This window comes from Telmatherina bonti (genome assembly GCF_933228915.1).
Source record: "Telmatherina bonti genome assembly, chromosome: 19".
Taxonomy (NCBI): domain Eukaryota; kingdom Metazoa; phylum Chordata; class Actinopteri; order Atheriniformes; family Telmatherinidae; genus Telmatherina; species Telmatherina bonti.
The window spans coordinates 11,826,046-11,842,647 of NC_136617.1; the positions used below are offsets into that span (position 1 = coordinate 11,826,046).

Consider the following 16,602-nt stretch of genomic DNA (forward strand, 5'->3'; position numbering starts at 1 on the left):
AGGTTCATCAGAAATTTCAGACCACTTGCGCGTCATTGTTTATTTTATATAAATGTTGGATGGTCGTCTTTGTCCGTGAAGAGGATTATTCTCACTCACAAATTTGATCTTGATCAGCCTCCTTCCTAACACCCAACTCCTCTCCAGAGTTCAGAACTTTACAGTCTTTATCTGCAGAAGTTTTTTATTATTTTTAGTCTCAAGTGTGCGGACTGAGATTGGACTTTGCTTATATCAAATCAAATCAAACTTTATTTGTATCGCACTTTTCATACAAAAGCATATCAAAGTGCTTAACTTTAAAAAATTAAAAACATTTAAAAACACAGACGTTACCCACACACGCATTGTGTGTTACCCTGACAAATGATGCCAAAATAAAATCTATAACTTTACGATTCTGTCATCTGTCATGTGTTGAAACTTCATGACTTTGTCTCATTGGAGACTAAACAAACTTTAGATGATTTGGAGGCAGAATTATCTTTTGTTTTATTATTATTTGCTGTTAACTTTGATTTAAAACCTGAGCTAGTTTGAATGCTTGTTTCTTTGTACTTGTAAAGTTTTTTTTAACTGTTCTACTGCTGCTTTGGTGACGACACTCTTGGATTTTAATCACAGAGATGCTCTTTCTGGTTAAATAAAGGTTAAATAGAAAAAAAATAGAATGCCGTATTTGTTTTATTTTTCATCAAGATGTCCAAGCTAGTTTATGTCTATTCTGTGTTATCAATACCCTTTCTTATTCACTAACAACAACACATGCTGCAGATGTCTGATCACATCTGCAGCATCCCTCCATCTGGTTGTCCTGGTCTTTAGAGATGCTTGTTTCTCTCTCATCCGTTACATTTTGATTTCTTGTTTTTATGTCATTTCACCTTATTTGGAGTGGTCATGATGATTTGTCTTTATTATCTTTTAGTGTTGTGAGTATGTTCAGTTTGAGATGTGATGTTTAGGTTGTATCTGATGATGGTTAAAATTCTGAAAAACGATTAAATTTCTGGGTTTTTTGTTTGCTTGTTTGTTTATAGGCCACATGGCACACTACAACTCCATCCTGAACCACGTCCCCAGTCCACCAGTGTCCATCCGCACGGTACCTGGACCCCCAGGTGAGCCTGGACGTCAAGGAGCCCCTGGACCCCAAGGAGAACAGGGACCACCAGGAAGACCAGGAATCCCAGGACAGAACGGGCAGAATGGGAACCCCGGAGAGAGAGGTAACGCCATCTAACAGACTCTCAGAGGAAGAACGTGGTCTATGGCCTGTACAAACCACAATGAGCTGTGAAAACCAGTGTTGCATCCACTCTGTGGGAAAGAATCAGAAAAACAGCCATGCTTGACATTTTAAGATATGTATTTATTTGTGGTGCAGCCTCTCAAAAGAAATTATTACAGTATAGATTTATAAATTATTGGGGGAAAAAAGGTACCTAAAAGAATCACATAATTAAGATTCATGTCATTTGTAAGGGAGGAACACATGCACCTCGCCTCATGGTGCAAAATGTGTTCCTACGCAATTTAAAACAACACTGCTGCCGAGAAAAAAGCAGAACAAATTATTACACAAACTTATAGAAAGTTTCAATTAGCCCTTTCAATGCATCATTTTTTTCCATAATGTATTTTACTTCTATAAGCACACAGGAATGTTCTTTTATTTCTTAATCCCATTTTACTTTTTATCTATTTTATTTTTATCATTCTGCAACAGAAAACTCAGCTCTTCACTTTCTATCCCTGTATTTATACATGTATATTTACACATACACCGTGTTTACCCAATCATATACTACAAAACAGCTTTTAAATAGCTTTTCACTGTAATGAAAGGCTTAAGATTTGTCTTTAAAAAAAGAAATAATTAAATTTTATATATATGTTTTTTATATATATTTATTTATACATCAACTGAGAGAATCTGAGTTGACATATAAGTTGATATATAAATATTAAAATATTTTTTAAATAGTTAATTTTAGAAATGACAGCATTTCTCAGCACTGGTTGTGTGTGTGTGTTCAGGTCAACCAGGAGAGAAGGGTGAGAAGGGATCTGCAGGGGTTGGTGTCCAAGGCCCCAGAGGACCCCCAGGACCTCCTGGTAAATAAAATAAATCCAAATAAGACCATGACATTTTTAAGAAGCTCTCAGACAATTTATTGATTTATTTGATTATTTATTTAGATTTCTAACAATGAAAATGCTTAATTACTATTAGTATTATTATTAATTAGTATTGGATTAGTATTTGTGTACACTAAAATCTTTGTCTTATTGTCCAGGTGCCCAGGGACAGGGCAGACCTGGCAGCCAGGGTCCATCAGGGCGACCTGGAACTCCTGGGTCTCCTGGTCGGCCTGGGGTTCCTGGACCAGTTGGCCCTCCAGGGCCTCCAGGATACTGCGACCAGAACTCTTGTGTGGGTTACAATGTTGGAGGTATGTAGCGTCCAAGTAGTAACAAGAAAAAAAAATCTTGATTCCAAAGTTTCTTCAAGTTTTTTTTTTTTGGATGGATTATTAGTGAACACCAGCCTTCATCTCAATTACTGCGTAATTACAGCCCAAATTGGCAGCTGTAGTATCAGATACTTTGAACCTTAAAATAGCAATAAAGCAGAAATTCAGCTCGTTTTATATAAGTATGCACATTTAAACGTGTTGATAATATAAAGAGCATGAAAGCATGTCAATACAACTTGTGTCTTTTTAATCGAGGGTCATCAGGTGAACTGTTTAATTCATTCGGCTGCTTTTCATGTTATAAAGCTGCCACTGAGTTAAACAGACCGCATGCCATTGAAGTCATTTCATCCCACACTCGGTGTATTTCAAACGGCTGCATTCAACTCTTTGAAATACACTCACAGTTAAGATACAGATTTTTGCTTTTTCAGCCTGCATGTGTGTATTTAAGTTGCATCTCTGAAACACTCAAGATATTTGTCTTCAAAGTGTGTAATTTTTCTTATTTTAAGCTATTTTAAGCATCACATGACAGACTTGGCTTGTTTTGGATGAGATACAATAGCAAACATCCAAACAGCACAGTGCCACAAATAAAGCATCAACTCTAAGACAAACAAGATACTTCAGTCTTAGTTTTATGATGTTCGTTCATGGCACCCAAAACATTAGACATCTCATGGAACAGTTTTGTTTTTTTTTAGATATCCTTCTAAAATAATTACTTGGCTTCTCACAAGTACAAGACAAACTCCTTGTAATTATTTAAAATTAAACTTCCTGCACAATGTTTGATGTTCTATACAAATAAAACTTCTATCTGCACAGAAGTCATGGAAGAAACTAGTGGCTTCCCTCAGTATCACAGAGAGGTATTTATGGTGGCTAGCTGTGTTTAAGTTATTCGTTGAACAGGTATTACTTCCTCCACAAACTGTTCCCATGTAAGATAAAAAACCAAGAACAGTGGAAACAAAACCAAAAGGCCATATCAAACTTTTAGACATTTGAGCTCTGCTGTCACATTGTAGCCGTAAGCTAAAACAGGTAGTCACACATTTGTTCAAGCTGATGAGAGCTACTTAGAGATGAGGTTGCCTGCTAACGCTTCACCTCTCAAACAGGGAAACATCCATTTTACTCATAGGTTCTAAAAAACAGGATAGATATATTAGTTTGTTATTTTAGTGCTTCCATACTAAGTTAGCTTTCTTGTTAGCTAAGCTAAATTAAGCAAAGCTAAACAAACTAAGCTAATCAATAAGCAAAACTATACTACACTTAGCTATGTTTAGCTAACAACCTACTGGCTACATTTCCATGTTTACTTTAAGACATTTCTTTCTTTATCTTTTTTGAAATGTTAGGAAAAATGTTCATGTTTCCCAAAATGACACTTTAATTTTTTTTATTTGTTTTTTTTTTTTTTTTTTTACACTTTGGGATGTAATTATAAGGAATATTGATAGAATTAGTCAAGACAGGAACACAATGTTATTAGAAGGATGAGGGGGTATTAATTTACTGATTTGAACCTATCATAAAAGATTACATGAAAAAAAATAACTTTTAACTAATTTTATCCAGCATATAGAAAACGCTACTTATGCCATTCAATATCTTACTTAAGAGAACCGTCAAATGTGCTTTTAAAACACCAATTTGGAATGAGTCATCATATAAAAATAAAAACAAAAGTTAAAATTACTGAGTGACTAACGCTGAGCAATTGGCAATGAAATCATAAATTATGAGAAGATGTCTAATGGACTGGGTGGAAAAACTTACGTAGCTTAGTTTTGCCATTTTTGAGTGCCCTACTGCTGTATGTACATCACTGCATGGTCATACTTCACACACCAGTGAAGTAAGACCACATAGTAACACATGACCAGTGAAATCTGCATCTTAATGTGTTTTTATTTGAGCCGATGTGTTCAGTCCCTCGGGTACGGTGAGTGTGGATGTAATCAGATAATAAATATGCTCCATGGGGGTTTTCTGATCTATACAACACTAATTAATTACACATTTGAACTATATTTTAATAATTTTTCAGTCAGTAAGCAGACACCAGCGCATGCTTCCAGGGCATTCAGAGTATTAGCAGACCACTAAGATAATTCTCACCACATTTAGAAAACAGCACACATTTAAACTACAGAAAACCCTGAAGGAGTCATAATTAGCCATGAAATGCATGATTATGTTCATGTTTAATGTGTGTTGAGGTTAAAGGTAACACAGCAGCCTAAAAGGCGCTGTGCGACTTGCAGCCTGCTGGGAGTATTCTGTGAGTAACTTCTGCATGTTGTAATCATTTTTCTGTCTTTGTGTTTGTTTCTGTGCATCTGTTTGTGTATCCCTTCCATCCTGTGATTTTATGATGTTCGTTTCTAAGCAGCACAGCGTCTTAGTGACTACTAAACCACGTTCACAAACACCCAAAGCATTAACAGTAAGGATTCATAGCTTTCACTGATACAGAAGCTGCTAAGTATTACAGAAGATGGAGATGGTGTCAGTGCATTAGTTAATTAGCCTCAAGCACACATTAATACGGCGTATCATGTTCATGTGTGCAAACAAAGCTGCTGTAATTAATTAAAACATGCGTATTTGCTAACTTTGTCAACCTTCATACCTGTTAGAAAACTGCATTTTGTGAAATTCTGGACTGTTTTTAAGATTACTGTGGAAAAATACTGTTATTTTCACATATTTCTGGCCTTTTATTGACACTTTTTGTTATTATTTAATCATATAAATTACTCAAATTCATTTTATAAATGTCTCTTTATTTACAGTAGTCATATTTCCATAACCAACTCCCTCCAAAAGACAAGGGAACCTGTCCTAACACATCTCACAAATATGTAAATTGATTTACCCAGTTTGCATCTGTAACTCCAGAGATGTTAATCTATTTAGTTTTATTCTAAAAGTATTTTCAATGCTTGTGTTACAATAAAAAAAATAGTTTTTTAAGATACTATAATAATGATAATAATAAAAGTATATTTTAATTGGCTCAATATTATCTTTCATGGATATAAAATGAACCTGCACTGACACAATCATCCTTTCCTGACTTTTCTTCTAGATTATGATCACCCGGTGCCTCTTTTTTAATCTGCAGACTTCACAGACTTTATACTGTAAATTTAACTCCATGCACCTCTTTTAGAGCAACTAAAACCTCCAAAATTGTGTTTATATTATGCACGTTTTAACATAATTTAGCATTAAAAAAAAAAACATTTGATATTAATAATACTTGAAAACATTAAATTTATTTTAATTGTGACAATTTGAATGTCAGCTAAAAGGTAACAGATCTAATACTCGCTGTGTTAAACTCAAACGTATTTGCTTACGCTAACTTTTAACATAAAGCTGTCTGGAACTTTCTTCTAACTGCTTTCAGTTTAGTCACTTTGTAACCTTGGTAACAATGGCTAGTTAACCTTTGTTAACCCTTGGTAACCCTTGTCTATCTATGTCTCTTGCTCCTTCCTTTTTATCCAATCCCCCTCTTCCCGCTAACCCAATAAAAACCCAACAAACTGTCCCAAAACAATGTTTCCTATGGTGACGGGTGGCGGCCATCTTTGTTTTGGGCTTTCGCTGACTCTCCTCCTGTCTGACCGACTGGGTGCTGGTTGGCTGGAAATACAGAAGGTGAAGATAACACTGACGGCGGCGCTGTCCCCTCAGTCCAACTTCCACCCAGCGTCTTCCAAAACTATGGCGAGGTCGAGGAGGACGACCCGTACCGATACTACCAACCCAACTACCCAGCGCCCCAACCCGTGTCGCCCGATGACCCCACACTTGATGACATCGAGCTGAGGTCCCCTGGCGTGTACAGAAGCTCCAGGAGTGTCGGGGAGGAAGGAGAGAAAGTTGGATTGAAGAGGAGACTAAGGAGAGGAGGGAAGACACTGTCTGGACTAACTAACTGAGAGGAGGTGATTGGAGAGCAGCAGGCCACTTGCTGTTTCTGATCGGCCAGCATGGAGCCGTTATGAACTACTCAACAAGTGCCTGATGTAGAGGATTTCTTACGAACATTGTAGAGGAAACGGGATGGGGTATGAGCTTGGGACTATTTTAACTCACCTATGCTATTGAATTAACTTCAAGGAAACCGATTTACGTTGTTTTATTATTTAGTTTTTGTTTGAAAATTGTTTTTTCAACCCCTCCTGGTTGCTTAAGTGCCTCGTAATGGTCTAATAAGTACTTTTTAATAGTTTTTTCTCTTTTGTTTTCTCAGAAAATATTGTCCCAGAAGGTGTCATGGTGAACTGCTGAGCATTGCCATCCTTCTTATCCTTTAATGCCAGTTTATTGTTGAAATATTTCACTTCAGCCTTCATTTTTTTATGATTAACACATTAAAAAAAGGGATTAAAATAAAAAGAACATTTTCTAAAGATACATTTTCCTTAAAAACAGTGTAATTTGGTATGTTCTTCACGTTTGCCTCCATCTTTTTTATACTGAAGGCTCCTAAACTTTGCAACCAGGCATTTTTTTACAGTGTAACAGCAATCATTTAAGTTTTGCATGTTTTTGTTTTCCTCCATTTACCGTTTGTATTAGTTTGAGATCTCATAGAGCCACAGAAACATTTTACAGTTGCATATATTCTGTTTGTATGAGCAGTTATTACAGTATTAAGCTCTATTTGATGATGCTCTGTGTTTCAGAAGGCTGATAAAAGTCTAAGAATAACAACCACACAGTGATGGTTTACTTCAGGAGAGAGATTACGTGTGTGTAAATGTTTTTTGCTTCTGTTAAGTTGTGTCAACAGAATCTGTCAAGCTTGGCGGCAACGAATTAGTCAGTGAAGGAGACGGCAAACTCAACAAATATTTCAGCAAAGAGGTTGTTTACATTTTTAAACACCCGTCTCTCGCTGTGTGATTTTTTTTTTTTTTAAGTATTTCATTTTCCTGTTCCTGATTTGTTTTTGTCTCCAACACATTCTGTCTCAATGTGTAACATTTATAATTAACCTAAACAAGAGAAAACTCTCCATGCAGGAACTCGAGACTGACTTGATGAAAGAAACCCAACAGCTCGCTCAGTTTGAAGATAAAATGTTTTCGGATTAATTTATGTTATTAGATTAGTTCAGCTGCTGAAGATCCACCATGAACTCCTGATCTGGAAGTCTTTTACTCTCAGTGAATAAAATGAGCCAGAATTTGAAGCACAGTTCAGAAATTTTTCAAGCGTCATCTGAGTTGAGTCAGTTTCCTGGGCGTCCGATCGATGAGGACAGCCTCTGACCAGGATGTTTAAAAACAAATTCAAAGAAGTAATTTATTTTTTACTTGGTGTTGTTTTTTGTTTTTTTTCCAGAACAATAAAATTGAAGTTCAAGCGTTGTCGGTGTATGTGTACGTTTGTGTGTGTGTGTGGCGATTGGAAAATACGTTTCCGTCTCTCAGCTGGAGATGTGACCGAGCTGCGAGGTCTAATTAAAGATGAACTAAGCAGGTTGCTAAAAGATGAGAATTGAAACTATCCAGAGCTCCAAGCTGCTGGAAGCTGATTGGAAACCTGCAGGAAGGCTGGGCCTCATGGCTCATTATCACACCTCTGCTTTCAGCTCATGATGCTCAGACCACGTTTGCAATTTATCTGCATTTAATATATTAATTGCCAACAGGAGGAACGATGCCCGACTCCGATGCGTCTCGCTCATCTATAGTTCACCTCCTGACCCAAACCTGGGATTGAAATTATTTAAAGAGTCAAAGCTGCCTATTTTAATGTAATAATTGTTCCTGCTATGCGAATAACAACTAAGTATGTTAAAAACCAAACGCACAGAGTAGCTTACTCTTAATAAATCTCAAACCTAAATGTTTCAGGAAAAGATATGGGATTTGTTGATCTCAATTTTATTTTTTTTAAAAAAAGTTAACTGTAGCAGGAGTGAATGTGTTGTAGGAACCAAGGTGTGATTTTAGAGGTAAGACACAGAGAGGTTGGACTGTATGTATACGGGATGCAGAAGTGTGTTCATAAAGAAAAAAATTAGCTTCTCTCATTTCCATCCGTTCCTACAAAAAGTCTTACAAGGTATGTTACATTAACCTTTTGCACCCCAAAGCCCCCAGGTGCAGAAGGTGCAGGACTAAACATTCAGCTTCACTGGTGTGATGTCGGGTCAGTAATGTAAATGTAGAACTCTGATATTTACAGAAAGTCCAGAATCTCAGCTAAAAGCTGATAAAATCATTTATATGACCACCAGACTCAGTTAAGACTTTAAACAAAGACTAAACAATACGTCAACACAAATTATAAATCCCGATGCATGTAAAACAACACCTCTTCTGAAAGCACACAGTGCACCGATTTAAATATATCTGTTTCATCTCGTTATGACAAAACATGAGTCAAGCCAGAAGTGAAAGGAGGCTGATTTTATGCTTCACATTTAAAGTACATTAATAATTCTGTTGAACTTTTGCCGTCTTGCCACCAAAACTTGTATCCATCTGGACAAAAATACATCAATTAAAATTACGTTTGTGGATTGGGAGCAGTTTCATCAGAAATCTATAAAGATGGTTTCTGTAGAGTTTATAATCACATCAAAAATAGTCTGTTATTTTTTGCCATTTCAAGCTGAAACTAAGATGTACAGTTGTGCTCATATGTATTCATCCCCTTTCATTAAAGAAAAGGCTGAATTCACAACAGTCACTCAAATAACTGGAGACTTAAAAAAGGAACAATAACTAAAAATTTGCAAAAATATAATTTAGTAAGATAAGACACTGTTTTTTCATTTAATTGAGTTGAAGAAAGAAAAAAACAAACAAATTGGTCCTGGACAAATTAGAAACTTTTCTGTTGAACAGTGGGACAAAATACCTGTCAACAGGTGCAGAAGTCTGACTGAGAGGAACAGAAAACACCTGACTGTAGCAGAAACATTAAAGGATTGTTCAACTAAATATTAGTTTATGAGTGATGTAATATGTAATAAATTATCTTATTTGTTTGCTTTTTTAAAAAAAAAAATTTTTTTGAACCAGAATTAGAAAATAATGTAATGATTTTCATAAAATTTTTATTATTACTTTAGTCAATTTCAGCTCATTTCACAGGCAGCTGTTTTTTCATTCTTTAATGAAAGGGTATGAATACATATGCGATAGACCCCAGCAGCCCAGACAGCTCCCAACATGGAGGTATCAAGGAACCAGTTTAACACCATCACTAGACCGTAAACTAAAACTTCTCGGAGGGCAACCATTTAATCCTCCTACCACATGAAATGCCACAAAACTTACCGACTTATCTTTCAATGGATACTTGTGAACTTGTTGTTCTTGATGATCCAGATTATTAATGTAAAAATGTTTTATATCTCCCGTCTCTCCAGTTATTGCAGCAGTGTAATGTATGACAATGATTTCCTTAGAATAAGTCCCTGATAAAAATCTTTCCTGTCCTCCAGCAACCTTATGTAGCTCTGAATATAACTAGACGGGTAAACAAGGAAGCAAAACTTTAAAAAAAAAATTTTTTAAAAAAGCCCAGTGTGTACAACTTTCTATCTTCACAGCAGAGGAATCTTTAAATAATCATTTTTATTTATTTTTTTTTTTTTTTAAAAAAGGCTGCTGCTGTGCCAGACTTTAAGAGTAAAACCACAGACTGCTTTAAGTGGTTAAACATATCGTCCTTAAACCACATTGCTTCCTTTTCTCTTTTGAAATCTATAGATTTTTCTCTGACACCATTTTGACCTTTCAAGACTTTCACTTCTTTCTAACCCACAACCTTCTGGTGTAGCAGACTTTCCTCAGGAAGTCACATTCTGAATCACTTCCGTTTTTATTGCACTGATGAGGAAGTCAGTATTGAACTATGACACATAATATAATGAGGAAGGTTTCAGATATTTATCTGACCACTTTTTATTGTCTGCTATATTAGCCTTCCAAATTGGTGTGAAATTGAACTTTTAGAAGCATTAAATGAAAACACGTTTTTATCAGAGAGAATAAGAAAGGATAAAACATTGCAGAAAACAGCAATGAAATGGGGAAAAAGAACCTAATTTTACAAAATGTAACAAGTTCTTAATATCTCACAGAAAAACTGAAACATCTGCCCCAAAAACAACATAAAACATGGCAAGAAAATGGATGTGAGATGTTAGAAAACACAATAAAACAGAAGGAAAAACCTGTTAGACTATTTAGTTGTGTGTATTTTGCAAAGTAACTTTTGGTATGAATGAGATTTGAGGTAGATGATGGTTTCATTCTCTCACGTCCACAGAGTGCAAACTAAATTATTATTTGCCTCTGTCTCCACGGAAACATCCTGCATCAAAACATCCAGCTCAGTATGTAGGAAATCGCTGGGTGTAAATGTTGGGACTTACTGGTTTGACCTTCAAATGTAATCATTTGTCAGGTTTTTGTTTTTTTTTTAAATCTGCAGTGTTTCTAAGGACTAGAAGTGCAATATGTGTTTTGTTTGAGGCCCAGGAGAGGCATGAAGAGAAAAATGAAATGTCATGGCTGCATTTTTTTTTTTCCCCAGTGAGTTTATGAAAGGCTGTTATGGTATACTGGAAATCTTATGGGTTCAAAATGTAGTACAGTCTCTCCGTCAGCGCACCTGCAGAGTGGCGTCGTAGTGGTTGAAGAGGTGGACTCGGGTCTGGAGGTCCCAGGTTCCAGTACTCTCATGGCAATGAAGGTGAACCGTAGTGGTCCCCTGAGCAATTCAATTCAACTTTATTTATATAGCGTCAAATCACGGCAATGCCATCTCAAGACGCTTTACAGACAGAGAAGAAAACATAATGAAAGCCAATTCAGAATAGCCTATATAAGGAAACCAACAGATTGAGTTGGAGGGTCCAACTCAACCTCCCATCCTGAGCAAGCTCACTGGTAACAGTGGGAAGGAAAAAACTCCCTTTTAACAGGAAGGAAACCTCCGGCAGAACCCGGCTCAGGACAGGCAGCCATCTGCCTCTGCTGTGTGGGGGGAAGAGGACAGAAAGACAACAGACAACAGGAACTGCTACTCCCGGCCAGGGAGACCTGCTGAGACAGGAGACATACATGTTAATGATGCAACACTGTTATTGGGGGGGGGGGTAAAGAAAAAAAGAAAGAAGCTCAGTGTATCAGGAAATGTCCCTCAGCAGTCTAAACCTATAGCAGCATAATTAAGGGATGCTAACCATCCCTAGCTATAGGACTTATCAAAAAGATAAGTCTTCAGCCTAGTCTTAAAGGTGGGGAGGGTGTCTGCTTCCCTAACACTAACTGGGAGCTTATTCCATAAGAGAGGGGCCTGATAACCAAAGGCTCTGCCTCCTGCTCGGCTCTTTGAGACTCTAGGAACCACAAGTAAGCCTGCAGTCTGCGAACAAAGTACTCTACTTGGTATATATATATATATATATATATATATATATATATATATATATATATATATATATATATATATATATATGTATATATATATACACACACATATAATATATAAGGAACAATGAGGTCTTTGATATATAGTGGTGCCTGGTTGTGGAGAGCTTTATATGTAAGGAGAAGGATTTTAAATTCTATTCTAGCAATACGTTTTACCCACAACGGCTCTGAGTGTAACTAGGATGGATTGAATGCAGAGAAAATTGGCGTCCATATACAGTATTATCTCAGTTTGATTAAAGGAAATTGTTCAAAAATGAGAAAGGAACCTGTTCACGCAGTTTTCTCCATGTGTGAAAGTTTCCTGAGACAATAAAATAACCACTGATTCCTGTTCATATATTTAATTTAAAAAAACTACTTAAAGGCAGTGGTTTACTAAATATGATTCCCAGACGGTATACGGGGTCGGCAAGCAAAAACCTGCAGCTCTTTCTCTAATATGTTTTATTATCCAATACGTTATCTGGTTTCTGCTTCTATTTCATTTCTAGTCCAGTCAGTATCCACCAAGCACATTTGAGGAGGCTTTTATTTTTAGACTTACAGAATTGTATCAGATGGGGTCCAAATAAATGAATTGATACATGTAAACATGCATCTGCTAATGATACGGCTAAATAAATAAATGGATAAGTAGATCCTAATATTCATATTAACTTCTTCATCAGGTCCATTCTGATGAGTTCTGTTATGTACATCAGTGTTTGTTTAGGTCAAACTTACAGACAGCATCTGGGCCACGACATGTGTGGTTGCATTTCTAGTTTAAATCATCTGAAATATAAAATAATTACATGAGATCTTGTCTTCAAACTTAGAGTGAACCGAGCTCATCAGGCTCAGATGGAGTAATGATGTCCAAGACATTGACGAAAGAGAACTTTAGTGTGAGTACTTTATTTTAAAAAAAAAAAAAAAAAAAACACTTTAAAGAGGAAACTGTGAGATAATTTAAGTCTAAAGAAGTTAAAAGCAAATGAGAACTAATTAGAGTAAGAATCAGTGGGAAGAGATGAGACAGCAGTGGAGAACCTCTGCTTTTTGTCTGCTCCATTAAATTTCCATTTACATCCAATGTCTGATTATTAAATCACACATTCATGGATGCTGTTAAACAGTTTAAGGAGAATCGCTTCATAGTATTATTTTCTCCTCAGGCAAAGCAACTCTCCTCGCCTTCTCTCTGCGCTGTCCTTTTAATTTGACATGTGATGTGTGGAGCAGCGAAACAGCGCCAACGGCGACACCATCAGTCTCTGCTTGAGGTCGCAGCATCGCAGAGTTCATGTTCAGGCTCGCCTGTGGTTTGTGATGGTTCACCACAGCGTAGCCGCATAGATCACACATCACTCCGAGGGAGACGTGGAGAACCAGAAGACCACACACACACACACACACACACACACACACACAAAAGTCAGCAGCTTTTTAAAAAAAAAAAAAAAATCTCTTTATTCTCACCAGCAGAAAGACATAAAAACATAAAGATGTTCCTTTCATTTTCTATTTTTTTCCTCATTTTTTCTAGTTTATACTTTTATTAAGTCACTCTTGGAATATTTAAATACTTTTGTAATAAACCTGTCCAAAGCAGAATAAATGTTTATATCACATCTTAGTATAAGAAGCATAATTTTCTCAGGATTATGGTTTAATTGTATGAAAACTATTAAAATTAAAAAAAAAAAAGATTCCTTTCTTTTTAATGCTATTGGCAGGAAGAGAACTGAAAATAACACCTGCATGTTTTAATTTACAGTTATAGGTTTTTATCAGTTGCATAAATACCACCTAAAAAAAGGTCCTAACTATTTGTTTTTGAGCTCACTTTGATAAACTCATGATTTTGTGTTTTTCTGGTAACAACCAGTTAGACTAGGCGGTTATCTCCTGGGAGGAAAAGATTAACTTCTAAAGGAAAAATTCAATCCTCATGTGAGAACAAACTTTGTGATGTGAAGATAGTAAAGTAAAGTAATTTGTGAGTAAAAAAAAAAAAAAAAAAGGAAAGAAAATGTTTAAAACCGCTGACCGAAGCTGTGAAACCACGTTTGAATGAGCTCAAGCAAAGCAGCAAACGTGTGTGTTTCAGCACGAACAGATGGAGTTATGAGTCAATATGTTGTGGGTTTTAGTGTTGGTGACTTCAGTGGGTTGAAAAAAAAATGTGTTAAACCCTTTAACAGCTTTTATTAAAAGAAAACCTGCCTGGCCATGTTTACCACTTGGTTTAGGTGTGTTTCAGTGTTATAGTCTTTGCTATATAGAACATTTCACGTTACTATATTATTAATATTTTACCGTATCATTAACTCTCATTTCAATCGGTTTCAAAACACAGATTCTTCTTATTATTGTTCAATGAAAAAGAAAAAAAGTGCAAGAAAATGTTCTTTTATCACACAGACGGTGTTTTCAGTGAATGTCAGACGCATCTGGCTGGTTTCACACTTGCTGTGAAACTCTTGAACCTTCGCGGCGGCTGCAGATAAAACCTGAACAGCCTCGTTCACATCCTGTGGTTTAGGTTGAGCGAAGTAACTAAACGTCTCTGTACTGACATTTACTCGCCTGTTGTCTCACTTTCTCCGTCTTTTCTTCGTCTCTACTTCAATCTGTATAAACCGGCAAACAAAAAAAGAAAAACAAAATCTACTTGTAGACCCGGAAGCGTTGTTTTTCCTGTGTATTTTTGTTACAAACAACAACAAACCCTCTTTTAAATTCCATGCATGTAATACAGGAACATAGAGAAAGGTTGTAGGGTTCACTTCTGCTTTTTTTGTTTGGTTATCAAGTATAATTTATTTATTTTTGTTTTTTCCTTTCTCTATTTATTGTTCTTTTTTTTTGTACTTTATTTCTTTCATTATGTTTGAAAAGTATACCTAATAATCAACAACAAGACCTGAAAAACTTATACAGTCAGGATTATTGTCTGCCTCTGCAGCAGATTTCATTATTTGTTGCTCTGAATCTCCTAAAGTATGTATGTTATCATTTTACACCCCTTTTTTTCCTGTCATGTTTAATCATTCATATTACACTCAAAGAAATGTTCTGACTTCGTCTGACACTGTCTGATAATCATCACACACCTCCACTCATCATTTGTTCTCGGCTTGTTTGTCCTGTTGTGAAAATACAGCTTAGCTTTAAACTCTGAGCCGCATCACTCACCAAGCCGCCTTTTTTCCTTCCATGTTAAACTCAACAAGCTAATTTCACTGGGCTGTTGTTAAGGATTCCTTTATATTTACATCTCTGCCTTCTTTTCCACAAAGACTGCTGTGTCAGCATACGTCTGCTATTCATTACTTACTTAGGCACCTGCTTATTCTTTTACTTTTGACTGTCAAAATGCGCCACTTTATGAAGACATCCAACTGCAGGCTGAAATTATAGGTATATCTGCTGATCTGTGCTCCCTCATCAGGAAAGAATACAGCTTTTCATGCAATTAACAGTATTGTAATTTCAACAAATTGTTAGTTTACATATCTTTATTCCATATAGTTACACAGTCAAGCAATGATGCTAAAGGTACTTAAATATCAAACAGTAAATATGTGACAGTATGATTCATCAACATCCTATTGTCACAGCTTAAACTAGATATAAAGATTCAAGTGTTTGTTGTCATACGCAGAGTAAACTGGTTTCACTCTACACTGAAATTCTTACTCTGCCGTCCACATTGAACGCCACAAATATTTAAAGGTGGAGTATGTATGATTTTCAATATTTAAAAAAAAAAATTAACTAAAAAAATAACTACAATCATAATTAGATAGTTTTGTTTTTTTTATAAACATGTAGGTTCCAGTCTGTCCATATTTGATGCATTATTAAATTACAAGTTTAATTAATGACAAAGACCCTTCCTAAGTGTACCAGTAAAAAAAAAAAAAAAAAAGTGCTTTTTGTCATTTGTCATTAATTAAACTTGTAATTTAACAAATATGGACAGACTGGAACCTACATGTTAAAAAAAACTATCTAATTATGATTGCAGTTATTTTATTAGTTAATTTATTTTTTAAATATTGAAAATCTTACATACCCCACCTTTAAATGTCCAAAGTCGATGCCCAGGATTCCCTGCTCCAACACACTTGGCTCATATTAAATGGATCCAACAGCCAATGAAGTTCTGCACAGAGACTGATTCATTTGAGTCAGATGTTTTGAAAGAGGAATACATGGAAAACCTGCAGCATGGTGGCCCTCGAGGACCGAAGCTGGACACTTCTGGTTTAAAGTATAAGAATAGACTAATTTAAGAAGAAGAGCATGCACAAACAGTCTACCTAAAATAAAAACTATAAGTAAAGTGATCATAAACTGTTGTGCAACATTCAGCATTGAATAACTGTGCATAATGAGGTCGTAAGATAAGTTTGCAAAACTGAATAAAAAGTGCATAACATTAACTGTATTACTGTTACCATGGTGCTGACAATGTAAACAGCTGCTAAGTGGAAATATGCTGTCAATTCAATTATATTTAATTCAGTTTAGCTTTATTTGTATAAAGACACCATTTCACAACAGTGTTGTCTCAGGGCACTTTACAGACACGTCATATACATATATATATATATATATATACACATATATATACA

The 16,602-nt window shown here is 35.8% G+C and overlaps 1 protein-coding gene across 1 annotated transcript in view; it reads left to right on the forward strand.

Annotated features, from left to right (window-relative positions):
• Positions 1–6,448, forward strand: part of col14a1b (collagen, type XIV, alpha 1b) — a gene marked incomplete at both ends in the record, with an annotated part of 235,584 nt that extends 229,136 nt beyond the window's left edge. The window contains 4 exons of the mRNA XM_079259296.1: positions 1,041–1,229; positions 2,041–2,118; positions 2,301–2,456; positions 6,162–6,448. Of these exons, the coding sequence (XP_079115422.1) occupies positions 1,041–1,229; positions 2,041–2,118; positions 2,301–2,456; positions 6,162–6,448 (710 nt within the window). The remainder of the gene's footprint in view (positions 1–1,040; positions 1,230–2,040; positions 2,119–2,300; positions 2,457–6,161) is intronic.
• Positions 6,449–16,602: the final 10,154 nt, after the last annotated feature.